At 39.2% G+C, this 27,293-nt stretch overlaps 1 protein-coding gene across 7 annotated transcripts in view; it reads left to right on the top strand.

Annotated features, from left to right (window-relative positions):
- The first annotated feature begins 7,555 nt into the window (after positions 1-7,555).
- Positions 7,556-27,293, top strand: part of Caap1 (caspase activity and apoptosis inhibitor 1) — a 98,663-nt gene continuing 78,925 nt past the window's right edge. For 6 of the 7 annotated variants that reach the window (XR_007977041.1, XR_007977042.1, XR_007977043.1 and 3 more), the window contains exons 1-4: positions 7,556-7,886; positions 12,687-12,887; positions 13,654-13,738; positions 14,970-15,045. Coding sequence is in view for 4 of the 7 variants with exons in the window: in XM_052176759.1 (XP_052032719.1) it covers positions 7,641-7,886; positions 12,687-12,887; positions 13,654-13,738; positions 14,970-15,045 (608 nt within the window). In the remaining 3 variants the exon portion in view is untranslated. The remainder of the gene's footprint in view (positions 7,887-12,686; positions 12,888-13,653; positions 13,739-14,969; positions 15,046-27,293) is intronic. The other variant, XM_052176761.1, reaches the window with a different exon arrangement.

Genomic DNA, 27,293 nt, shown 5'->3' with positions numbered 1-27,293 from the left:
AGCAAATATCTGAAGTAGCTCAAGATTTGAGTATGTTGTGGGGAAAAAATTGTTTCCTTCCCTCTTCAGAACAAACCATTATAAAATAGTTACCCATGTTTAGACATAAAAGCAATTTTAAAACCTAGCTAAAGCAATCATATAAGTTTGCTTGTTGTTCAAGACTTACCATGTATTGAACTTGACCTCAGTCACCTGAGTGAGTCTCCCAAGCGCCAGGATTACTGGGTGGAAGAACAAACTTCTTGACTTATCCTTGCACAAACAGGCCCAGTGCAAACTGTTTTTAAGAGAGAGCTGCTGAGAATGAATGATGAATTTGGGACGATGGAGAAACACAGTCTTTTTGTTTGCTTGTCTTTAGCCCAAGCTAGCCTCAAACTTCAAACCTGATATATTTCCCTGACTGTTCATACCTCTCTCTCTCCCTCCACACATATAATACATGTTACACAATACACACACACACACACACACACACACTACACACACCACACACACCACACTACACATACAACACACTACATACATATACACATACATTACATACAACTCACTATACATACCACACATACACATACTCTATACATATACATACATACACATATATTACAATACACACGATATGTGGGCCTGTGTACTGGAGGCTTTCCCCGGAGACCTCTGACCGTGCTAGAGTTCCGGCTAAAGGGGAGAGAGTGAGAGCAGGAAGGGGGAGTCAATCACTCTGCTTTGCTGCTGCAGTTGGCTCCACCTCTGTCTCCCCTGTACCATCTCAGCTGCTCCATTTCGCCCTGTGGAGAGTTGGGCCAGGCTGGGCCTATGAGAGGCCAGCTAGCCAGGGAGGAGTGCAGAGGAGCTTCAGGTGGTGTTTCAGGAGAACTAGAATAGTTCTGACACACCTTTAATCCTTCTGGATTGGATTCTTATATACAGTTTTGGGGTGGATCAAGGCCTGACGACAGGTACTTCTCATTGGCTTGGTCTGAGAGCTTGAGGAAACCTTATTTGTATGTGGGAGGGCTTGGTGCTGATCCTATGTGACTGATGACCACAGACCTCTCTGCTGCTGCTGCTGCTGGTGGTGGGTGTTGTGGGAGGCTGTAGCTATGTAACAGGAGCCAGGGGCCCAGGAGGCCAAACAACTGCCATCCCTTGCTGGGCAACAATCACTGCTGGGTCTCCAGGGTTTTAAGCCTGAGCTCAACCATGGACCAGGCTCCCTATCACAGCACACAGCTCCACAATTACATACAATATACTACACACTACACACACACACACACACACACACACACACACACACACACACCACACAAAATCAGTGCCGCTATTGCAGGCACATGCCACTGTACTCAGATAGATCTTTACCAGAAACTAACTTACAGTGTGGCACAAAGAACAGACCAGTTCTCCCATAGCACTTCAGTCTACCTTCTTACAAAATGTTCATGTGTTAATTCTTTGGAACCACATAAACTGCTTCCTTATTAGGCTAGGATATTTCTTTTCTTTTCTTTTCTTTTTCTTTTCTTTTTTCTTTTGAGACAGAAGTTTCTTTGTGTAGCTTTGGCTGTCCTGGAACTGACTTTGGTTTTTTTTGTTTGTTTGTTTTTGTTTTTTTGTTTTTTGGTTGTTGTTGTTTTTTGGTTTTTTTGGATTTTGTTTTTTTGAGACAGGGTTTCTCTGTATAGCCCTGGCTGTCCTGGAACTCACTCTGTAGACCAGGCTGGCCTCGAACTCAGAAATCCACCTGCCTCTGCTTCCCAGAGTGCTGGGATTACAGGTGTGCGCCACCACCGCCCGGCTTGGAACTCACTTTGTAGATCAGGATGACTTTGAACTCCGAGATCTGCCTACCTCTGCCTCCTGAGTGCTGGGATTAAAGGCACATGCCACTACCACCAGACTAGGCTGAAGTATTTCTGTGTTGCAAAGCCATGGCCCAAAGGGTAGTGGATATCTTACCAGAAAACACTGTTCTCTTCTGGAGAGGTCCTTCTGAATTTTATTTTCCTGGGCTAAATAATTCAGTCCTTTTGTAACATGTGGTGAATTCTCTTAGATTGCCCTTGTATTTACTCTCATTACTTTTAAGGACTGTGGAAGACACAATGTAATAATAAATCCCAGTTGTTAACAGCAGGTTTTTAACTTTGACTGGCCAAAGGCTACTTTGTTGATTTTGCTTAATTAACCTTTGTTCCAATCCCATTTACAAAATACCAAGATTTCCCCCTTTGAAATAATAACAGGAAGGCCCATCTGCCTAGGAGAAGGAAACATATGAGCAAACTCTCCTCCAAGGATATATTTTCCATTTCTGTTGAGACCTAAACTTTTAAAAAAAAAAATCCAAGTCTTTAATGGGGAGCTCCTGGAGACAAAGATATCATTCTCCATCACAGCTTTCACCCTGGGGGTTGAGTTTACTGGAAGCTAAATAAAGGGCTCCCTCCAGCTTCCTGGAGGTATTGTTAACCCATCCTGTGTTACTAGGCATTGACTCATTTGAAAAAGGAAAACCTCATTAGAGAGCCTTACTAAAATTGACTATCAATTCAATTTTTTTCCAACTTAAAAACATTGTTATTGAGATAGGGTCTCTCTATGTAACCTTGGCCATCCTGAAACTCACTCTGTAGTGAGTACATTACCTATAACAGGGTTACCCTTGCTTCACTGTAATTTGATTGTTTCCATCTGAACATTTGATTAATGAATTTGTTCTATTCTAAGACAATAAGTATTCATTTAACTGTGGCCACGTTGGAACATGTTATTTGGAGCAATCTAGGATCTTGTTCCTGTGCATGGTCACTCAAGTTTGGCTCATAATAAGCAACCCTTATTCTCTTTTAGGCAAGAGTTATGCTTTGCATTGACAGGATAACAGGTCTGGATACTCCCAGGAATGTGACTCACTAGTACATATCTAGACATTGGGCAAGTACTGGCAAAATTCTGGAATCATGGATAAGAATGGCCCCATTGGAAATGAAATATAGGACTAGAAATATTTCTTCAATCATTAGGAGAATCACTTCTTTTGCCAGAACTACTTGGGTCCGAGAATATCCTGTGACTCTTCATCTAGTGTAGTGTAGTGTTTGTTTGTTTGTTTGTTTGTTTGTTTGTTTTAAACAAGGAGTGTCACTGAACCTGGAACTTAGTAATTAATCCAATTTCAAAGGCCAGCAACTCCAAGTGATCCTTCCATCTTTTTCCTTGAGGACAGGATTCCAGGCATTGCCTCTGACTCGTGCAGAGCAGGCTATGCTTCCCTGCCATAGCATTGGTGTTATCACAACTGGTGGGTCCTGAATGCTTTGGAGAATTGAGCCAGAACAGAGATTAAGAGGCTTCAGGCAGCAGGGAGCTCAATGAGAATGGACTCTTGCAGGCAGCTTCAGTCAGACAGCTCATTAAAATCAGGGGAAATAAGGCTATTTAAACCTCTGTGGAGTAAATTGGGACTGTGGGGGTGAGAGTGCATTGTTGGCTGGGACCTGGACGCAGGGGATGCCTCATTTGCATAATGAGGAATTCCAGGTGCTGCTGGGCATGACCTCATCAGGGGAGAGGAAGTTTAACTTGGTGAGATTTCCTTCGGTAGGGCAAAGGTGGGGGCACAGTGGCTCAGGGTGCATCAATACTATTACTGTTGGTCTCCGAGGAGATGCCCAGGCTTTAGACACTCCTCTTCCCCACTCTTGCTGCAGGCCCCTCCCCCGCTTCCCACGGCTCCCGGTTCCCCCCCAGACTTGGCTGTTGACTTTGTGAACTCAGGTCCTCATGCTCGATGGCCCCAAACCAGACTGTGCTAGTTACAAAGACGCCTACTTTTCATGCTGTGTGTGGTTAAATAAATGTGCTCCTCAGGTCAAGTGTGAAACTACAGAGATATTTGCGCTTACCCAAACTGACAAAAGGTGTGAATTCCAGCTTTGTGACACTGGTAGCTGGTTGCTCTAGGATCGGAGTCTCTTTCAGATACAGCCTTCAGCATTTCTAATTTGTATGCTTGTTGTCCTTCACAAATTATTATTGTCTGTCTTGATGCATTAGAACCACACAACCTACTAGAATTATGGATGCTCAACAGCTGGACAGGATTCAGGAATTTCTTGTGTTACATGACCAAAGCCCTCGCTCAGGAGACCCTTGCTATCTAAAATTTAGTTCAAGACTCATAACGGCAGCATTGTAGGACAACTACTTAGGAATGAGCCTTTCTAGTTTTGTTTTTTTGTTTTTGTTTTTTGTTTTTTTTTTTTCCGGTTTTTTTGAGACTGGGTTTCTCTGTGTAGCCCTGGCTGTCCTGGAACTCACTCTGTAGACCAGGCTGGCCTCGAACTCAGAAATCCGCCTGCCTCTGCCTCCCAAGTGCTGGGATTAAAGGCGTGCGCCACCACCGCCAGGACGAACATTCAGTTCTTAACTCTTGAGAACTATAGCTGATTATCCCTGCTTCCTAGAGAAAGACTTTAATCAAAATGGGTAACTAAGAGAGCCTGGGGAAAAAAAAAATCACAAAAAAAATAAGGTCAGAATTCTTTAGCCCAAGGAGAACAAGAATAATAATACTAACTGTAGTTATCTAGAAATATTAGCAAGGCAGGTTTCTCCAGAGCAATGCCATAGAAGCCATAAACACCCTTAGTAAAGCCCATTTTCTCATCACATCTTAGAATGGTTTAAAACGTTGTTTTAGATTTATTTTTAAGACGTTATGTACTTGTATGTGTTTATGTGGAAGTAGGTGTACATGAGTGCAGGTGCCTATAGAGGCCAGAAGAGGGTGTTGGACACTGGAACAGCAGTATAGTATTAACCATTGAGCTTTTTTGTCATAGTGAGATGAAACAAAATTCTCCTGTTATCCTTGTCAATACATGAAGATGAGACAATTGTTTTGCTGTAACATAAGTGTTGCTCTTTAAAAAGAAGTCGGTAGGGGCTGGGGAGATGGCTCAGTGGTTAAGAGCACTGCTCTTCCAGAGGTCCTGAGTTCAATTCCCAGCAACCACATGGTGGCTCACAACCATCTGTACTGAGATCTGATCCCCTCTTCTGGTGTGTCTGAAGAGAGCAATGGTGTACTCATATAAATAAATAAATAAATAAATAAATCTTTAAAAAAAAAAGAAGTCGTTACTGTGTGGCTGCCTTGATACATAGTGCTCACCCAGCATGCACAAACCCCTGGGTTTGATGCCAGCATTACATAAACTAGTCAAGGATTGGGATTGTTACATGCGGACAATCTCAATACTAGGGAAGGCTAAGCAGGAAGATCAAGTCTTTCAGCCTGGGGCTAGAGAGATGGCTCAGGAGTTCAGAGCCATCATTGCTTTTCCGGATTTTCTGGGTTCCATTCCCAGAATCCATATGGTGGTTACAACCGTCAGTGATTTCTTTTCCAGGGATTCAATGTCTTCTCTTGATCTCTGAGGGCACCAGGCAGCGGTGTAGTACACATATCTATATGCAGTCAAAATATTCATATACACAAAATAAATACACCAATCTGAACATAAACTCCTGAAAGGCTCTGAACAACAACAATGAACCTGAAAAACAAATCTGGAATGAGTCTGTTTCCGCAGAGACTGGTGGACGAAATGGAACTTCAGTCCTGTGAGGAGGTTGGAATTTTGTAAGTACACAGGCTAGTTACTTTATCTTGGGCTAGTTTTAGCCTTCAGGAGCAGCCAGCCATTCCTTGCCCCACTGTGTATCTGTGATTAAACTAACGTGACTGCTCCATAGTATGGGTAAGAGGAAGGTTTTTATTATAGAGAGAGAACAGCCAGAGGCATCTGTAAGACTTCACAGGAAAGAAAGAGGACTGAACATGGCCAGGGCTATCTCTCAGAGAGGGAAGAATAGCAGGGGTCAGAGACTAGGGAAAACTGTGAGAGAAGCAGGAGAACCACACAGGGAAAACAGCGAGGATACCAGGGTCATAAGGAAACTGAGTAGCTGGGGAAGGAAGCTGGGAGAGAGATCTGGAGGGAGTTTAGCATGGGGCAGAGGTGAGAAGGGTTAGGATTTGGGTGTTGAATTTGAAATGTGTAACAGGTATGCTGATAGGCACCACATATGTCCCTTCTGCCTCTGCCTAAGGTAAAGAGAATGACTCCTTTTGGTAAATGGGGACCAGCTTCACAAATTCCTGAGGAATGCTGGCTTGTATTTAACTACCAGAAATCCCCGCCCCCCCCCCCCCGCCCTTTTTTTTTTGGATTTTGTTTGTTTTGAGACAGGGTTTCTCTGTATAGCTCTGGCTTTCCAGAAATTCACTCTGTAGACAAGGCTGGCCTTGAACTCAGAAATCCACCTGCCTCTGCCTCCCAAGGGCTGGGATTACAGGCGTGTGGCACCACTGCCCAGCTCCATGTTGAATTCATTTCTGGTATTTGAACTACCTTATGGAGTTGGGAGTTGGAGTTTCCTTTGGATGTGGCAATCTGAACTAACTCCTTGTGATAGTAATAATAAAAGCCTCTTTAAAGCTATCAACTTAGCAGAACATTAGCTTCTTACTAATCCAAGAGCAGAGAATGTCATCAGATAAGATCTTGGGCCTATAGAATAGTCTCTCCTCCCCACTCAATGCATCTGTGTCTTGGGTGTATACATTAATGTATTTTAAAGTTGCCTTGATTTATCTTTGTCTTGTAGAACTATAAAAAAAATAAATGAATACTCCATGGAACTGCTTCCACAGTGGAACATGGAATTTGGGGCACTCAAAATCCAAGTTCCTTGAGCCACAGCCACTCAAAATAGCTCCAGAATAAACTCTTAATCCCTTTAAGATGAGAACTGTGGTTTTTACTTCCCACAGCAACAACAAAAACAAACAAATTCACGAACATATTCACATTCAGACTTGGAAAGAGTATATTATGGTGTGTGTTTATACTTCCACCTACTTCAGAGGCAGAGACGGGACAACCTAGTGCTGGATCACCTCGGAAATAAAAAGCTAACAAAGGAACCCATCAACCTAGGCAATCTGAGAAAGTTTACCGTAGGCAGCTAGCGCTCTTCACTCGGCCATCTTCTAGACTCTAATAAACTCTAAATTCACATAGTTGAACACTGTGACCTACTACAGGAAAAGTGTCTTTCTTTTGACTCCCTTTCCATTCCTTTAAAAGTAACATGGAATCATTCTTCGAAGTTAGTTTTAATGATACAAAATACGGAAACATAAGACTTTTATTTTTGTACAAGCCCTTAAAGTGTACTTAGAAAGAAAGTATTTTTATTGTTATACCATTGTATCACACGTAGAAACTGGAGGCAAAGGAAATTGGAGATTCAGCAACTTTAATTTTACCTTTCGACGTACTTATAAGCAGAGAAACACTAAAAAGAACGACATCTCCGCAGAGATTGGAAAAGAGCAAACAGATCTGATGGACCACAAGTCACCTTTTATACTCCAGACAGCTTCAGCAGCTGGCAGGGCGCATCCGGGCCCCTCCTTCAGAAGCTAGGCGTCGTAAAACCCGCGCCGGGACCGGAAGTGATGCCAAGCCTGCGACAGCAGCGCCGGCCGCTACGGAAGCAGGGTTCTGTTGCTGCAGAGACGGCCGCCTGTCGCTGATGGTTGCAGCGCGAGGACCATGACGGGGAAGAAATCTTCCCGGGAGAAGCGGCGCAAGCGGAGTGGGCAGGAGGCAGCCGCGGCGCTCGCGGCCCCGGACCTGGTGCCCGTGCTGAGCGGGAGCGCGGGTGGGTGCGGGAGCGGCGGCTGCTGCGGGGTCACCGGCGGCGGCGGGACGAGTGTGGCGGGCGGCGCGGAACGAAGCGAGCGCCGAAAGCGGAGGAGCACCGATTCGTCCTCCAGCGTCTCGGGCTCCCTGCAGCAGGTGCGTCTCGCCTCGCGCCGCCTCTCGGAGCTGTGGCCCCTCAGAAGAGCCGGGCTGCAGAGCCGCGCGGGCGCGGGCAGAAACTCATTGTTAGTGCCGGGGTCCCTTGGGCCGCCGGTACTGTTCTGAGTCCGGTTGAACTCGTCTCCATGTATTGAACTTACAAGTTTCCGAATTTACTGATCAGTACCCCTTCTCCATTAAACTTTCGCGGTTTCTTTTATTTGTGGTTTTCCCGATCTCCCTAGACGATCAATGGGTCCGGAAATAGTTACCAATGCCGGTGTAAGCACTGATCATCCTTACCTATTTAATAGATTCTGATTATTTTCACATTACACACATATAAAAAAATCACAACAACAAACACCTGAGACCCAAGTACAGAAATTTTACCCACAGTCATAGTTCTTACATTTGAATTCAACATCTGGGACCATAATGTTTTCTCTTATTCATCATCAACCTGCCGCGATACCACTATTTTAAAACACTAGTTTGTAACTTACTATAAAACAAATGAATGTGTTCTTAAAATTTATCGGACACAGAAGTCAAGGCGAGGAGTTGAAAGCCCTTCGTACCATCGCTTGGTATGCGTACTTTCTGTGGATATGTAGTCACTCTTCATTGTTTACTTTTACGGATGTCAATTGGGTATATGCCCGAGTTGAATGGGTCTCCTTCCATACATCGTGTGTTTTAGGTGTCCCAGTATACTCGTGTCTTTATTGATGAATCTTTAGGTTTTCAGTTTTATTGACAATACCAAATGGAACACATAGGTTTGGACTTACAGAAGTGAAATTGCAGTGTCAGAAGTATATACATTTAAAAACTGATGAATACCCCCGGTACCATATGCTATATTGACCAAATGCTTCATGCTCAGGCCACTTGGGCTTCACAGCAGAAATGAACTATAAACCTTAGATATGCGAACCCAAATTAGTCTCTTAAAATAAAACAGGCGTGTTGCAATAGAACCAAATGCTTTTAAAGCAAGACTTAACTGATTTATAGTTGAAATAGTATAGATACTCATCTCGGCCAGTCTTCACAAGCATGTTATCTTCCTAATATATTCCGCCCTCCCCACCCGCACCCTCCTGTACCCCTGGCTAGCTAAGAACTTGCTGTATGTGTGCTCCATAGAGCATGTTGGCCTCAGACTTAGCATCCACACTCCTGCCTCAGGTCTTGGAATGCTGACTTTACAGGTGTGGGTTCCCCCACCCCCATTCCTGTTGTTTTTTTCTTTTTTAGAAAGCTGTTTAGAAACCAAGTAATTATTACTTGTTTGTATTTTGTTTTTGAGTCAGGGCCTCACTGGTGTGGAACTCAAAATTTTATTCTGCCTGCCTCTGTCTTCTGAGTCCTGGGATTAAAGACATGCCCCACCACACTTGGCTAACGTCGTTTTGATATGTATTTTCCTGATGAATAGTGGTACTGAACATTTCTCCATTTTTATTTACCCTTTGATTCTTTGTGTAGTTGTAAGATTCTTTGCTTGTTTTTTTCTTTTCTTCAGTGTTTAACTGAGAAGGCTCATGCACATTTCAATTAAACATTAGTTTTAAACTTTTGTATAACATATACAGCAAATGTTAATATAACCTGGTTTAAAGCAGTGCTTCTACCGCCCTAATACTCCGACCCTTTAATATATTTTCTCATGTTGTGGTGACCCCCCAATCATAAAATTATTTTACTTGCTACTTCATAGTTGTAATTTTGCTACTGTTATTGTAAATATCTGTGTTTTCACATGGTCTTAGGTAACCCTGTGAAAAGGTCATTAGACCACTCCCTCAGGTGTCTTGACCCACAGGTTGAGAACTGTTGGTTTAAAGTGTGCTGGAGTGGTTGATTATCTATCTATCTATCTATCTTTTTTTTTTTTTTTTTTTTTTTGGTTCTTTGAGACAGGGTTTCTCTGTGTAGCCCTGGCTGTCCTGGAACTCACTCTGTAGACCAGGCTGGCCTCGAACTCAGAAATCCGCCTGCCTCTGCCTCCCAAGTGCTGGGATTAAAGGTGCGCACCACCACCACCTATCTATCTATCTTTTGTAGCCAGAGCTCTGGTATTTTTTTCTTTTACCTTCCAGATTTTGTGTTTTGGAAGATTGTAAAATTTATAAAAATTATTTTGTATATTTTAAATACTTAACACATTTCACTTTTATTTATTTAATTGAGCACATACACATACCCATTTGGAGGCTGAGCCTACTCACTGACCTGCACTTGCCAACTCTGTTGGGGAGGAGAAAATCTACTCTCAAAAGTTGTTTTTCAACCTCTCCATGTGTAAAACTCTTATAGGTTTTGCATTTAAAAAAAAGTTTAGTTTTTAAAAGTTCATTTATCTTTATGTGCTTTGATGTTTTGCATGCATATATGTTTATGTGAGAGTGTCAGATCTTGGATTTACAGACAGTTGTGTGCTGCCTTGTGGGGCTGAAATTTGAATCCAGGCCCTCTGGAAAAGCCCTCAGTGCCCTTAACCACTGAGCTATCTCTCTAGCCCATTCTAATAATTTTTAATATTAAAATTATTTTTATTTATATTTTGAATGTGCATCAGTGTTTTGCCTGTATATATGTCTGGGTAAGGATATCAGATCTTAGAGTAACAGGCAGTTGTGAGGTGCCATGTGAAGAGGTTTCCGGGAGAGGAAACCAGGAAGGGAATAACATTTGAAATATAAATAAAGAGAACATCCAAGAGAGAGAGAGACAGACGGAGAGAGAGAGACAGACGGAGAGAGACAGAGCGAGAGCAAGAGTGCTCCTATCCTCTGGAAGAACAACAGGTGCTCTTAACTGCTGAGCCTCCTTGAAAGACTCATACTTTTTTTTTAATTTTTATTTTATTTTATTTATTTATTTATTTATTTATTTATTTATTTATTTATTTATTTATTTATTTATTTTTGGTTTTTTGGAGACAGGGTTTCTCTGTATAGCCCTGGCTGTCCTGGAGCTCACTCTGTAGACCAGGTTGGCCTCGAACTCAGAAATCTGCCTGCCTCTGCCTCCCAGAATGGATTACAGGCATGCGCCACCACCGCCTGACAAGACTCATACTTTTTAACATTACAACTTTAAATTAGGATTTGTGGATTCAACTACTTATATGATTTTCTCCTACCAATCATATTATTTATTGTTAGTCATTTTATGTAATATTTCTGCTCACATGGAATTTTGAAATTTTTAGCACTCTTTTTGTTCTTGTTCATTTTATATTATCAAAGTCTAGCATAGTGTCAGGTAGTAGCAGTGATAATGACATTCTCTTCCCATTTTGTTTTTAAAGTAAGACTCCCTCCTCCCTCCCTCTTCGCTCCCTCCTCCTCTCTTTTTCTTTCCCTTCTGTAATGGACCCAGGACCTTGAATCTGTTAGACAAATGTTCTCGCACTGAGCTACACATCCAGCTCTAGTGGGAACACTTATAATGTACCGATAAGTGTATTTGTGATAGAATGTGAAGGTGACTTTGCTCAAGTCAAGAAAATTTCTTCAATTCTTGGTTCTGTGGGTTTGGTTTTTTCACCTGGCTTGGTATGGTGTTGATGTGATGTATCAGCTAGTTAGTGTAATTTTGTTGTTTAACTATTGGTAAGTTAGTTGATAGTAAACTATATGTGCTGTTTTGGGAAAAGCCCTCTTTGGTGTGTTGGAATTAAAGGCGTGTGGCACCACCGCATGGCCAGGGTGCCACTATGAACCCCTGACTATCTGGGAACTCATTTCGTAGGTTAGCCTGGTCTTGAATTCACCAAGATACATCTGCCTCTCCCTCCCATTGTCAAGCCTACCCTAAATAGAAGTTTTAAGAGCCTGTGAGATGGCTCACTGGGACTGCACAAACCTTATACCCAGGTTCCACCCTTGAAACTGTTGGGGAGGAGAAAATCTACTCTCAAAAGTTGTTTTTCAACCTCTCCATGTGTAAAACTCACACATGATATACTCACCTAATAATAATAAACAATCTTAAATTGAAAAAAGAATTAAAAATTACAAATCTTTCCTGCTTTCCCACCTCATTTGGACGTTCAGATTTGTATCCTATGAGTGTGTGCACTTGTTAGTAGTATAGGGGAAGTAAAGAGGAAAAACTGTCTTACACAGAATGTATACAACATGAGGCATAGTTTATAAAATTCATCTTGCTAACAGTAAACAAGACAGACATCTCACACTGGATGCGGACAACCTAGTTCCATGGCTGTTATAATTTAGGAAAGATTTTTTTTATCAGTGTTTTGACAGTAGATTTGGAAAGTTATGGGTGATAGAAATAAAATTGTCAGAAATGCCTTAAATTATTGAAACTACTCAAACCTTTTGATATATAATTAAATCATATAACAATTTAAAAATGATAGCTTGTAGTTGGAATATGGCTTTGTAATTATGGATTGTAACATTTGCTGATGTTTTGTTTCTTTATATGAATTTAAGTAGAATGACAAAGTGTTTCTAGCTTTTGGATGGATGACCCTTGAAAGAATTCCTAATTCTTCAAGTCTAAAATTTTATGAAGTGGTACATTTTCATTTGTAAAATCTGAGATAGGATTTTCTTTTATTACAGCTCCTTCAGTTAGCTGCAGTGTGGAGAGTAACATTAAAGAGTGATGAACAACTACATTTTCTTCTGACTTTAGATAGACAATTGTGCAAATAAAGGAATTTAGAAGTGTTTAGTGAAGAATGAATAAGTGTCATGCATGCATTCTAAATGTTTAATGTTGTTTAATGATTCCTTATGTCTTTACTTGTAGGAAACCAAGTATCTTTTACCAAGTCTGGAAAAAGAATTACTCTTGGCAGAGCCCAGTGATCTTGAAGAAGGTGGACTGGATCTGACTGTCTCATTAAAACCTGTTAGTTTCTATATATCAGACAAAAAAGAAATGTTGCAGCAGTGCTTCTGTATAATAGGAGAAAAGAAGTTACAGAAGATGCTCCCTGATGTGCTGAAGGTACTTTCCTGCATTAGCACGCTGCGCACATGGAGAAACAGCCTTCATTTATAGCAGTCATTTCATTGAATGTAGTGTGTGATTGGATGTCCTAATCTGAAACAAGTTACTTGAAAGAATTCAAGGAAGAAAATTTAGAGAACCTTAAATGGCCTTATATAGTTAAGCCTTTTTTTTTTTTTTTTTTTTAAAGAAAAATGTTTAGGCAAGACATTTATTGACTCCATGGAAATAATTTAATTATTTCCCAGTAGTGATAATAATTGGAGTTATAAAGAATAATATGCTGCTGTGTAACAATCCACAATAGTTTGCAGTAGCTTATGTTTCATCATGTTTATAGTTTTTTTAAACGTATATATTTCTGGAAACTTCAGGAAAATCTGCGATATTCTGATTTTATGGTTATAGAACCCAGACAAAGCCTAAGGGCACGCATCTCACATGGTCACGCCCTGAATTATAAGATTTAAATTCTTACGAGAATTACGCGAGGTAAATGAAGGTGTCTGGAAGACTGACTTTTAGTTCAGTTTTTGCTTCTAATAGACATGATTTTATACATTCCTTCAAATCTCTGAAATATTCATGTCAATTGACAGCTTTTCAGAATTTATCTCATAAATTCATGTGAATATTCTTGAGGCTTTTGTTTGTTTGATTATAAGATTTTGCTAATTCGAATTTTTTTTATAATTGCAGTTTTCCAGTTTACATTGGAGCTATAGTACATAAATGCAATTTTTTTAAATGTCATTTTCTTTAGAACTGTTCAGTAGAAGAAATTAAAAAACTATGCCAGGAACAATTAGAGCTCCTGTCTGAAAAAAAAATCTTGAAGATTCTTGAGGGTAAGAATGAATATTTCTATATTCTCCAAACTTATTAAGTGGTTCTCTGCATAAATACTGAGGTTTTCTTTCTCTTGCTTGAATGTGACTTTAATTTCTTTATTGAGGAATCATTGAAGAATATCTTTACTTCTGTCTGTACTGGGAAATATAATTTACATATCAGAATAGAATTTCTAAGAAAATCCCAAATTTGATATACACTTTTTTGTTAATATATAGATGAGTCCATGTTTATGTAATATAATAAAATGAAAATTTAAAAAAATATGAGAAGTACTGTAAAAATATCACCCAGAAGTTACATTTTCTTTAAAATAAGTCATTTTCCGCTTTATTTTCTTTATAACTTATAATGAGCTATTGCGTATTTCTCCTGTTCTACCAACACCTAGATTTACATAATATTAGAATTGTTTGTAGTTTCCAGCATTTATTTCTTCCAAAATAAGATTATTATTTGATACTGATAACTTTTAGAATTTTGAATTTTAAAGTATTTTTTGGTTTGATTTGGAATATTGAGAGAATTTTTCTCATTTGCATCATTGAAGAAACAGAAAGCCGATATATAGAATTTCTAGAGACTTGATTTTTCTTTTTAATTACTGTAAAGTAGTGGGGTTGGAGAGATTGATCAGTAGTTAAGACTGGAGTTTGGTTCCCAGCACCAACATAACTCCAGTTCCAGGACATCTGATATCATCTTCTAGTCTCTGTAGGTATTCTTCCCACTGTACACAAACACACACAAATAAAAGTACAATAAATGATTTAATGGAATTTGTAATTCTGGAAAAAAAATATACACATATATATGTATATAGTCTGTTAATTACATACATACACATTCTTGTATCTTTGTAATAGGTAAAAAGAAGATAATGAAAAAAAACATATAAAATATAACACCTGAGGCTGGAGAGATGGCTTAGAGGTTAAGGGCACTTGCTGCTCCTCTAGAGTGTCTGAATTTGGTTTCCAGCACCCACATTGGGTGGCTTACTGCCATCCGTAATGCCACTTCTGTCCTCTGGACAACTGCTTCCATGTACCTTTACACACAGATTCACATATACATACACACAAACAAAATCAATCTTAAAAAAAAAATAGAAAAATATTTTGTAAGTTTTTTTTTACCTGTATCTTTTTTAAAGATGTACTCTTTTTATATACTGATAAAGTAATTTTATAAACATGTTTTCAGTAGTTCATTTTTTTTTATAAGGTGACAATGGTTTGGACTCTGATATGGAAGAGGAGGCAGATGATGGCTGTAAGGTGGCACCTGATTTAATCAGTCAGTAAGTTAAAACACAAACACTTCTCATTTTCATTAAATTTTTGTTTTTTACTATTCCTTTGAAGATCCCTGTTTGAAAAAAAAAAAAGGTGTGTGTATGTGTGTGTATACATGTGTGTGTGTATGTGTGTGTGTGTGTGCGCGCGCGTGTGCATGCATGTATGTGTGTGTGAGTATATTATCACATGTGGGTAAGGGGAGGCCAGGGGAGAACATCAGAGTTCCTGGAGCTCGAGTTACAAGTGGTTGTGAGCTGCTGCAGTGGATGCTGGGAGCCAGACTTGGAGCCTTTGGAAGAACAAGGAATGTTCCTAATGCTAAGCTGTCTCTCCAGCATCTCTTTGAAGATTATGATTGTTTTTCTGAGTGAGTGAGTGAGCGTGTGTGTGTGTGTGTGTGTGTGTTTGTATGTATGTATGTGTGAATATGTGTATGAGAACCTTTATATATATCTATGTAAAAGTCCTATTTATTTTTGCATGTATGCTTATATGTGTATTGCTGTAAATATGTATAATTGGAATATTTTGATGATTAAAAAGTACTTGAAAATTTGAGACCCATTGCCAGTGGGCAGTAGCATAATAAATACTTCATATTCAAGCTGTAGTCTAAGAAACTAAAACCTAAGGAAAAACATTTTAAACGTAGAGAGAGCATCAAATCTGTGTTGCTTGGCTGCCTTGAGAGAGACAGTCGTAGTCATGTTGTACGTCTTCTTTAAGTCATTTGACCACATAGAAAATGCCTACATTTTAAATAATTAGTTTTAGTAGGTTTTTAAAAAAATACTTAGTGTTAGTTTTTTCTATACTATAGAAATGCATATTATTCAGTTTCTTTAGCTTAAGTGTTATTAAACCTGTTATATTTTAGTACTTTTGAATTTTTCTCCCATACCCTTCTTCTCTCTTCCTCTTTCCCCCTTTTCTCCATTCCTCTTGTATTCCTTCCTTGGTTTTTTAAAAATTTTAGTTTCAGGAACTGAATCCAGAGCTCACACATGCTAGGAATCTCTGTACCACCAAGGTTCATTCCTAGCCCTCAATTTCTTTAATTGTTTTCTTTCTTTCTTTTGTTCATTCATTCGTCTGTTTGTTTGTTTGTTTGTTCATTTGTTCATTTGTTTTTCCAGACAGGGTTTCTCTGTGTAGCCCTGGCTGTCTTGGAACTCACACTGTAGACCAGGCTGGCGTCGAAGTCAGAAATCCTCCTGCCTCTGCCTCCCAAGTGCTAGGATTAAAGCCACATGCCACCACTGCCCGGCAGTTGTTTTATTTCTTGATGTTACTTTTAGAACCTTAAATTAAACTTTTGCTTGTTTGCTTTTACTTTCCCTTTATTTAATTCCCTCCATTTTTAAGGTACTATTAAGGTTTAGTTCTTTGTTATCTTATACTGAAACACTTTTGTTACCTTTTTTTAGTGTGGAAGCCATTTAATGGTTGCCTAGTTATAAAAGGAGCTTAGTTCTCTTTAAAATTACAATAAGGCATTAGAGAGATGGCTCACTGCTTATAATCACTGGCTGCTCTTCTAGAAGACCTAGGTTTGAATCCTGGCTCCAGGGCATCCGACATCCTATTTTAGCCTCCATGAATACTTAGTTGTGCATGTAGTGCACATATATGCATGCATGCAGATCACTCATATGCATAAAAGAAAACTAAACACAAACTGGAAGAAGGGCTGGCTGTGGATTTTAGCCCAGTGGTCGTGTACTTGCTTACTATGAACTAGACCTTCAGTATAACCCCTAGACCCAAAACAAAATTTAGTACTTTTGAATTATTATAATGGAAAGGTTTTACATAGCTGCAAAGCCAGAGTCATAAAGAACCCACTGTGTGATTAGACAGATAACAGACTTTTTGTTATGCTGCCACATACACCAAGCAATTGCAAACACAGGCTGAGCACACCTCTAACCCAGAAATCTCAAATTCAGGATCTAGAACTTCTTGAAAAAGTTTTAATTTCTGGCTTGAGATTTTTAGTTTAGGGGTTTTCAACAGGCGAATGTATATAACCGTTACTTTATACAGAAGGCTTCAAGGCCTGAAATTCTGCTGTTCTGAGCAGAGTGGATAGAGGACACAAACCTATGTTTCCATACATCATCATTGTAGTCAGCAGTGGAGCTGACAAGGGCCATTATTGAGTTCTTTAATATTACTGGCAAATACGAGCTTTTATTTTTATTGTTTATTTCTTTAATGGCTTCTTTTTAAGAGTTATTTTTAGTATGTCTGTGTTTGAGCTTGTGTGAATGCATCTTTCTGCTGTGTGTGCCGTATGTGCTGTGTGTGCTGTATGTGTCATGGTGTCTGTAGAGCCTGGAAGAGCACAGCAGACGGCCTGGGGGTGGAGTTATGGGCTGCCCAATGTGGGTGCAAGGATCTAAGCTTGGGTCCCCTGAGAAAACTTTATATTGTACTCTGATCCATCTTTCACTCTAGCCCCTGTATTATTCATGACTTAGTTTCAGATGGGTTCTCATTATGTGACCAGTCTGGGCCTGAGCTCTAGGACTCAAGAGTTCTGACTTCTGCCTCAGCCTCTTTCTTAAATAGCCAAGCCCCTAGTCCTGTGCTACCGCATCAAGCTTAGTACATTTAATTAGGTCAGTTTATCAGTGATACTGATGGTTAAAGCCTTTGTGCATGCTAGGCAAATGCTCTGCAGCCCAGCATCCCTCCTCCTACCCATACCCCCTCCCCCTCCGCATTTAGTCAAATTTCCAGGCTACAGTAAACAAAAATTAACACTAATAACTAACATTGAACACGGATCAATTCAGTATTGTTCATGTGTCATTATTCATCCATTAGCTTTGTATAACAACCTCACAACATACATGGTATCATTTTGGAAAATGAGGCCAGGGAAATTTGTATGCCTTGGATTATAGAAATGCCTGTGAAAGTTAGTGGCAGTGGCTCTTAAGAAGAAGCTGTAGACTTTTGATTCAAGTGTTTCTGTGATGATGGCTTAGAAATACTTAATCTTCCATAATAGTCATTGTGTTCATTTGTAGAGTGAAGATAACGCTTCATAAGACTAATATTAAATGTGCTAATGCGGCTAGTTTTTAATTAAGAATATGTAGGCCAGTGAGATCATTCATTGGATAAGGCACTTGCCATCAAGTCTTATGCCCTGAGTTCAATCTCCAGTTCTCATATATTGGAAAGAGAGAACTAACTCTGCAAAACTGTCTTTTTGACCTCTCCAAAAGTACTTATCACAGCTCTACATGCATACCTACAAAAATAAATGCATATTATATATATGTACATATGCAAAATATATAAATAAATATATACATATATATTACGCATATGTACATATATATAAATGAGGGAACATCATAGAGTGTAATGCAAAGGTGCCAGGAACGAATGGAATGGAAAGGTAGAGAACACTGCTCTTAGCTCCTGACTTTTTCTTTCCTCCTGCTTCAGGAGCAGAAAAACCTAAATAAGCAAACCTGCAGAGATTAGAAAGGAAACAGGTTTTCAGCAGAATGCATGTAGGGCATTTCATTCTTCTTGCTGTTGAACAAAGTTTGAGGCACAGAATAAAGATACATTTGCCTTTTCTCAAAGCTTGTAAAAGCAGTTTAATGGGCCTTTGCTGATAGTATCCTTTTGGATGTCATTTTGTGCTTAGAAGATCAGTTCTAGTGGTTCATTTTAGTGGTAGTAAACTAGTTGGTAGATTCATGTCGCCATTTTTTCTGGGCTTTAGTAGGAGAGTCAGCTTGGCACATCTGGTACTTCAACTTAGTCACTTTGACTAGTGCCTGTTGCCTGACCAGGCTGCATGCTAAGGGAATACTTAGACAAGAGCAGACAAAAACGGCTGAGAGGAGCTTAGTAGCTTCTATTGAGTGCCAACTTAATAGAATACAGGAAAGAAGCTTCAACAAGATAATGAAACTGCTTGAGGAAATAGAACACAAATGGAATTTTGGAACTAATGTTCTGCATTTATTTTACTAGGCTCACTGATAAAAGATTAGTTATGACTGGGAACTGAATCATTGCCCTGAACAGTCTACTTGGAAGATAAATATAGATCACCACTGTAAAACCTCAAAAAAATATGACTCACAGTTTTAGGAGACCTATCATGGATCTACTGGGCAAACAAAAAGCTATACACTTTGAGTTCAAAAATTGCCTTAAGACCTTATAGGAAAGAATAATGAGAAAAGATCTTATAAGGTAAATTATGTCCTGGAGATTTCATTTGTCGAGGTCTTACCCAACAGTGGCTTAAAATGTATCCTTATTTAGAGATAAAAAGAGATCATAAAATTACAATGAAGTTTTTAGCTGGGTGCATCAGGTCTCACTGTGTCCTGATAATAAGTGAGTTGAATACTCTGGAAGACATGAGAGACTAATCTTTGTGTCCATACATCTGTCTTTCTAAGTAATGAAGGGGCTAGACTTGACTAGGGGGAACTTCTGCTTGGTGCTGGTTTCCTTCAGGGGATGTGGTTAGGTTAAGGGTTTGAGTCCAGCAGCACTTGGCTACCAGACTGAAGAGAGTGGAGGAAGAGTCAGATTTTCTCTTGACTCTGAGTCTTCCTGTTGTACCTCCTTGTCACCTAATCTAGCAAGAAGCAAGCTGAGAGAGAGTGACTTCTGTCGTTAACTACCACAAACCCCAGTTTAAAGAGAACATTTGGGCATGAGAGAACAAAAACACTTATAATTAGCCCAAGATCTTCTTTCACATTTAAAAGAAATTAAAAAGTAACAAACTAAAAGAACTTTGAAAAAGTGAAATAGCAAAGCTCAACTTAAGATATAGTAAACAAAGCCGGGTGGTGGTGGCGGCGCACGCCTGTAATGCCAGCACTCTGGGAGGCAGAGGCAGGCGGATTTCTGAGTTCGAGGCCAGCCTGGTCTACAGAGTGAGTTCCAGGACAGCCAGGGCTATACAGAGAAACCCTGTCTCGAAAAAACCAAATCCAAAAAACCAAAAAAAGAAAAAAAGAAAGATATAGTAAACAAACAGAACTTTAGCTACTCAGGAACTTGGTCTTTATTCAGGTCACACATAGATATCTTTTCTTGAGTTGAAGGAAATAAGTGAAGGACAGTTTTCTTGCAAAATACAAGTAAATCCCCACAGAAGTGGAGAACATGGAAAGTTGAATGAAGCGTGTTGAAGACATACCAAAACAAGATGGATGCACTCACACTTGAACTGCTTCTTGTATAAGTGAACGTGGCTAATGTATTTACATGCAATGAAGTGTTCTATACATACCAGCTATTCATAGGCAGATATGTCTGTATTAGTATAAATACTACAATACCTAGAAAAAGACAAAAAGAGTTTACACTTATCTTATGATTTCTACATACTCTTAATATACAAAATCTTATAAGTAGTGCTTGAAAAGTATATGGGAGATTTAGGCTATTTCACTTGTCTATATGTTTGTGAATGTCAACAAATAGAAATATTAGCATGTAGATCCAACAGTGTATTACGTGAGTAATTACACTGCTGACCATGTAGGATTTATTTCAGGACTTTTGAAAACTTAATTACAATATCTATCAGAATGATTTATATCACTAAATTGAAAGAGAAAAATTATATGTCCACATAAGTATGTATAGAAAAGGTCTTTGGTAATGTTTAGCACCTACTTTACTTATATGTAAGGTATAGACACACTGTTTTGATCCATTATGAAATGACTTAGGCAAGCAAATAAGCCCATCCATCACCTTGAATGGTTGGTTTTGTGTTTTGTAACAGCATCTAAAATGCAGTTCTGTGAACTTCCTGTGTGTATTGTTTGAACTGTAGTCCTCACATGATACATTTTATTTCTAGACTTAGTCATTCTCTATAACTTCAACTTTGCTACTTTGTCCCATAGCCCCTTTTCTCTTTACCCTAGTAAATACTATTTTATTCTGTTTCAGTGTAGTTGATTTTTTTGAAGATTTATTTATTTTTATTTAATGAGTATTTTTCCTGTATGTATATCTGCACCATGTGCATACAGTGCCTGGAGAAGCCGGAAGAGGGTGTTAGAAATCCTGGAACTGGATTCTAGACAGAATTTTAGATGGTTCTGAGCCATCATGTAGGTGCTCTTCTAGAGCTCATGTCCTCTTCAAGAGCAGTCAGTGCATCACTGCTGAGCCATTCCTTCAGCTCTGTATTTGAAGCTTTAAAGGTTTTCTGTGTAATTGAAGTCATGGCATTTCTTGACTTTCTTTGTTTTTGTTTTGTTTTCTTCCTTTACTTTCCTTCTTTCCTTCTTTCCTTCTTTCCTTCTCTTTCCTTCTTTCCTTCTTTCCTTCTTTCCTTCTTTCCTTCTTTCCTTCTTTCCTTCTTTCCTTCTTTCCTTCTTTCCTTCTTTCCTTCTTTCCTTCTTTCCTTCTTTCCTTCTTTCCTTCTTTCCTTCTTTCCTTCTTTCCTTCTTTCCTTCTTTCCTTCTTTCCTTCCTTCCTTCCTTCCTTTCTTCCTTCCTTCCTTCCTTCCTTCCTTCCTTCCTTCCTTCCTTCCTTCCTTCCTTCCTTCCTTCCTTCCTTCCTTCCTTCTTTTTCTTGTTCTGGCATAGACCAGACTGACCTTAAAGTCACATAGTTCTCTGGAACTCACAGTCTGCTTTTGCCTCCTGGGTGCAGAGATTGAAGGAGTGTGCCACTGTGTACTGCTTTTGTTTTGATTTTTATGTTTGGCTTATTTCACTTAGTGTAATGGCTTCTAGGTTCATCCATATGGTTATAAATGCTAGGATCTTTCTCTCTCTCTCTCTCTCTCTCTCTCTCTCTCTCTCTCTTTCTCTCTCTCTCTCTCTCTCTTAGATTTATTTATTTTTTATATTATGTATGTGAGTACACTATAGCTGTCTTCAGACACACCAGAAGAGGGCATCAGATCTCATTACAGATTGTTGTGAGATACCATGTGGTTGCTGGGATTTGAACTCAGGACCTCTGGAAAAGCAATCAGTGCTCTTAACTACAGAGCCATCTCTCCAGCCTTAGGATCTTATTTTTGAAAGCTGAATACATACATACATGCATACATTTTTGTGTGTATCTGCATATGGTATATGTGGGAATGCATATATGTATATATGCATGTAAGTAGTTGTAATAGGTATAAATTTACTATTGTCTACAATTTCTTTTTCATTTATTTACTGTAAGACCCATAGATAGTTACAATATCTTGGCTGTTGTGAATAAAATGGCAATATAAAGAAAATGTAAATATATCTATGAGGTGCTGATTTTATTGCTTTTTGGTACATATAGAGTTGCTTCTTTCTTTTTCCTTTTTTTTTTTTAACTTTTTTTTGGGGAATGTCCATACTGTTTTCTATAGTGTTGTATAATTTATATTCCTACCTGCTTGCCTTCCCTTTTCTTCACATTCCCACTAATCCTTACCCTCATTATTTTTAAATATATAATTTAATGTTATTACTTGGTGTGTGTGTGTGTGTGTGTGTGTGTGTGTGTGTATGTGTGTGTGTTTTCTCTCCTTTACATTATAGGTTGTAGGGATTGTATGAACTCAGACCTGGAATTGTGGGATTCTTAAGTAAACTAGAACCTCAGAAGCAGAAAGGAACATTTGTGTGAAAATATTAAAAATGGTGAGTTGGTTCAGTAAGTAAAAGCACTAGCTGCACAAGCCAACCAATGAGGGCCTGATTCCCAGAACCCAAACAAAAATCTGGGTGCAATGCAGGAAATCCCAGGACTCCGACAGTGAGGTGGGATGTGGAGACCAGAGAAGCACTTGTAACTCATGGCCAGCAAGCCAGAGGGCACAGCACAGCAGCACAAACATCGAAGTCTCTGCCTTTATAAAGTGGAAACCAAGAACTGACCCCTGAAAGTTGTCCTTGAACCTCCACATGTGTACTAAGTCATATGCCATGTGTGTGTGCGCACAAAAATGTAAAAAGTAGTTGAGTGTCCAGATATGTGAGAAAGCCAGTAACCTGGAAGAAGTGCACATATTCTCTAACTTAGTGTTAGCCCAACTTTATTGGGGACAATTGTTTACCCATGTTACCATTTTGTACCACTGCAGTATTCAGTAAATTATGTGAGGTACTCAGTATTAATGTGAAACTAGGAAGGAGAGAGAGATAGATGCTGATAAATAGATACTAAGTTACATGTAGATAGGAGTAAGAAGTTCTCTCTCTCTCTCTCTCTCTCTCTCTCTCTCTCTCTCTCTCTCTCTCTCTCTCTCTCTCTCTCTCTTGGTTTTTTGAGACAGAGTTTCTCCGTATAGCCCTGGCTATCCTGGAACTCACTCTGTAGACCAGGCTGGCCTCGAACTCAGAAATCCACCTGCCTCTGCCTCCCAAGTGCTGGGATTAAAGGCCAGTGTGCCACCACTGCCCGGCTGAGTAAGAAGTTTTGTATCATACTAGGGACTGTCTTAGTAACTGTTCTGCTGCTGTGATGAAACACTATGGCCAAGGCAACTCGTATGAAAGAAAATATTTAATTGGGGACTTGATTATAGTTTTAGAGGGTTAGTCCATGACCATCATATCAGTAAGCATACAGCCACATTGCTAGAGCAGTATCTGAGATCTTTATATCTTAATCCGCAAGCAGTAGGCAGTGAGACACTGGGCCAGGGAAGGGCCCTTGAAATCTCCAAGCCCACTCCAGTGACACATCTCCTTCCTAACCGGTTCCACTAACTGTGTGTATCTATAGGGGCCTTTCTTGTTCAAATTACCATGGTAACTATAGATAACAAGTCCGTATTATATAATTTAAAAAACAAAAAAGAAAGATTTATGCTCCCCTCCATCCTCAGGGTTTCTCTGTGTAGCTATGCCCTCTGTAGGCTAGGCTGGCCTCGAACTAAGAGTTCTGCCTGCCTTTGCTTCCTAAGTGCTGGGATTAAAGGTATGTACCACCACTACCTGGTTAAATTATCAATATTTTTTACCACAAAGAAATGACAAGGGCTAGAGAGATGGCTTAACAATTAAGAGCACATGTTTTTTCCAGAGGACCTGAGTTTAGTTTCCAGCACTCATATAAAGCAGCTCACAACTAGTTGCCTCTAATTCCAACCCCAGGTGGATCTGATACCTCTAGTTTCTACAGACATGCCTGCATATACATAATTAAAAGTAAAATAAATACTGATAAATATTTTCAGAGATAGTTTAACATGATTTAAATATTACCTATTGGATATATATATGTTAATTTTATATAGTACACTATTAATGATGTTTTTGGCTATCAATTAAAAACAGGCTTTGTTATAGATTATTTTACTCAACTATTAACTAATGTGAATACTCTGAGCAGGGTCACGATAGGCTAGAATAAGCTGTAATGTTCAGTTGGTTAGGTGCATTGAGTATAGTTTGAGTTAACTGTTTTTATTTTGCCTTGTGTTTTTTGAGACAGTGTCTCATGTAGCCTTATGTGGCTTCTTATTCTGTGTAGCTGAGGTTAGTTCTGTATTCCTGATCCTCCTGCTTCTACCTTGTAGGTCCTGGCTTGATCATTATGCCACCCCAGTATTTTTAGTTTAAATTCGGATTAAAAGCATCAATACTTGACAAGCAAGGGATAATATCCTTATACCAGGCAAATAGACTCCACAATAAATGCAGAGGTTATTGATGTGCCTCGTAGGGAGTGCAGAACAAACAGACTTTTTTGAAGGCATGCAGCAGTATTTTCATTGTGGTTCCAGTCCCCTGAGGGTCCTCCGATTGCATTGCTGGCCTGCAGAGCTGTTCGGGAGTAGATGTATCTTGTTTTAGTTTTCTAAATACTTTGCTAAAGGAACAACAGGAAACTAATGTAGTATACTTGATAAAACCTGGGCAATAAGCCAAAAGTTATATATAAAATTTTTTTTAAATGGTTTCTATCTTAGGGTTTCTATTGCTGTGAAGCGACACTGTGACCACGGCAACTCTTATAAAGGAAAACATTTAATTGGGGCTGGCTTATAGTTCAGAGGCTTAGTCTATCATCATCATAGCAGGAAGCATGGAGGCATGCATGCAGACAGAGTGCCCAAAAAGGAACTAAAAGGTCTACATCTTGGTCTGTAGGCAGCAGGGAAAGAGAATGCTATACTGAATCTAGTTTGAGCACCTGAGATCTCAAAGCCCTATAATCCACTTCTTCCAACAAAGCCACACCTACTTCATCAAGGCTATACCTACAAATAGTACCATTCCCTATGAGCCCATTCATAGTTTCATTCAAAACTATCATATTCCACACCTTGGCCCCATACATAGTCTTATAGCTATATCATAATGCAAAATATATTTAGTTCAACTTCAAAAGTTCCCATAGTCTATAATAGTTTTAGACATGTTTTCAAGTCCAACATCTCTTTCAAGACTCATGCCAGTCTCTTAACTCTAACCTTTATAACCAAAATGAGAAAGCAATTCACATAACTTCCAACATGTAATGGTACAGGATATACATAAACATTAAAAAATGGAGGAAGCCGGGCCGTGATGGTGTATGACTTTAATACCAGCACTTGGGAGGTAGAGGCAGGCAGATTTCTGAGTTCAAGGCCAGCGTGATCTACAGAGTGAGTTCAGGACAGCCAGGGCTACACAGAGAAACCCTGTTTTGGAAAACAAAACAAAAAATAAAAACAAAAACAAACAAACAAAAAAACAAAAAAGGAAAGCAGTGGCCAGCTTGATCTACAAGAGCAAATTCTAAGACAGCCAAACTTTGGCCTTGGAGTAAACCATCAAAAGGAAAGGAAAGCCACTGCTTTCCTAACCGGAAGTCCCAATGTTCACATAACTCCAAAAGAAAACATACCAACTTCTTTCTTAAGGTGTTTATTGTTGTGAAGAGATGCTATGACCATGGCAATTCTTAAAATGAAAACATTTAATTGGGGCTGGCTTACTGTTCAGAGGTTTAGTCTATTGTCATGGCAGGAAACGTGGTGTGTAGACAGACATGGAACTCTGAGGTTGCTAAGAGTTCTACCTCTTGATCTACAGGTATCTGGAAGAGAATGCCATACTGGATCTAGCTTGAGCATTTGAGGTCTCAAAGCTTGCCCCTGGTAACCCACTCTCCCTAACAAAGCCTTGTTTTCAGCAAGGAAACACTTCCAAATTGTGTCATTCCCTATGAACCTATGGTACCACAGTTTCCAAACAGCAGCCTATCAAAATCTGTATTTTTTTTTCTTTATTTTTTTTTGGAAAAAAAAAATCAGGTCAAGAACTTTTCTGGGAAGACAAACATTGTTTGAAGTTAAGTGTTGGTGTCCTTGGATGACATGTATGTTTTCAGTTTGCTTGCAGTACATTTGCCTAAATGTTTAATGTATGAGGTATCTGTAATTGAAGTTCTTATTGCACTAAAAAAGTACATAAAAGCCAGAGGCTAGTTTAGAAATTATCTCAGTTTGTTATCTTCTTAGTGACTGAGGAAAAGAGGATATGAAATATCTTTGCTCAGTTTGTGAAATTCATTTTTAATTAATTAAATTATTAAAATATTTATCTTATTTTATTTTACTGTTTTTCCTGATTGTATGTGTGCACCATGTGCATGTGTACAGTGCTCTTGGAGGCTAGAGAAGGCATTGGGTCTTCTGGACCTGGAGTTACAGTCAATTGTGAGCCAATGTGTAGGTGCTTAGAACTGAACTGGGGTCCTCTGCAAGAACGCCGAGATCTCTGAACTACTGAGGTGTTCTTCCAGTCCCACTTTACAAGACTGTGACTGTGTGATATCTGAATTATCGAGGTTAAAAGAAAATGTAGTTTGGACCTTTATACTTCGTGTGTGTGTGTGTGTGTGTGTATTGTATGTGTGTGTATGTTTGAGTCAAAGTGTTATTGTGTAGCCTAGGCTGTTCTTGAATTTGTGTCTTCTGCTTGTTTCTTATGCAGGGATTATAGGTATGTGCCATTATGTCTGGTCATGTACCCTTTTTTGCTTTATTTTGATTGTTTTTATGTTGTATTATTATCACCATAAACATTATTTACTATATCTGAGTGTGTATGTGTGAGGGTGGGTGTGCATGTACCTTAGTGTATCTGTAAAAGTCAGGGGAACTTTGTGGAGTGGGTCTCTGCTTTTGCCTTTATGTTGCTTCTGAGGCTTGGACTTAGATCATCAGACCTGATGCTATTGCTTGATTTATTTGTTTGATTTTGAGACAGACTAGTTTCTCGTCTAAGGTCACTTTTGAAATGCT

The sequence above is a fragment of the Apodemus sylvaticus genome, chromosome 3 (genome assembly GCF_947179515.1).
Source record: "Apodemus sylvaticus chromosome 3, mApoSyl1.1, whole genome shotgun sequence".
Classification (NCBI taxonomy): domain Eukaryota; kingdom Metazoa; phylum Chordata; class Mammalia; order Rodentia; family Muridae; genus Apodemus; species Apodemus sylvaticus.
Note: the sequence above shows the minus strand (reverse complement) of the source record. Positions and strands in the feature narration are given on the sequence as shown.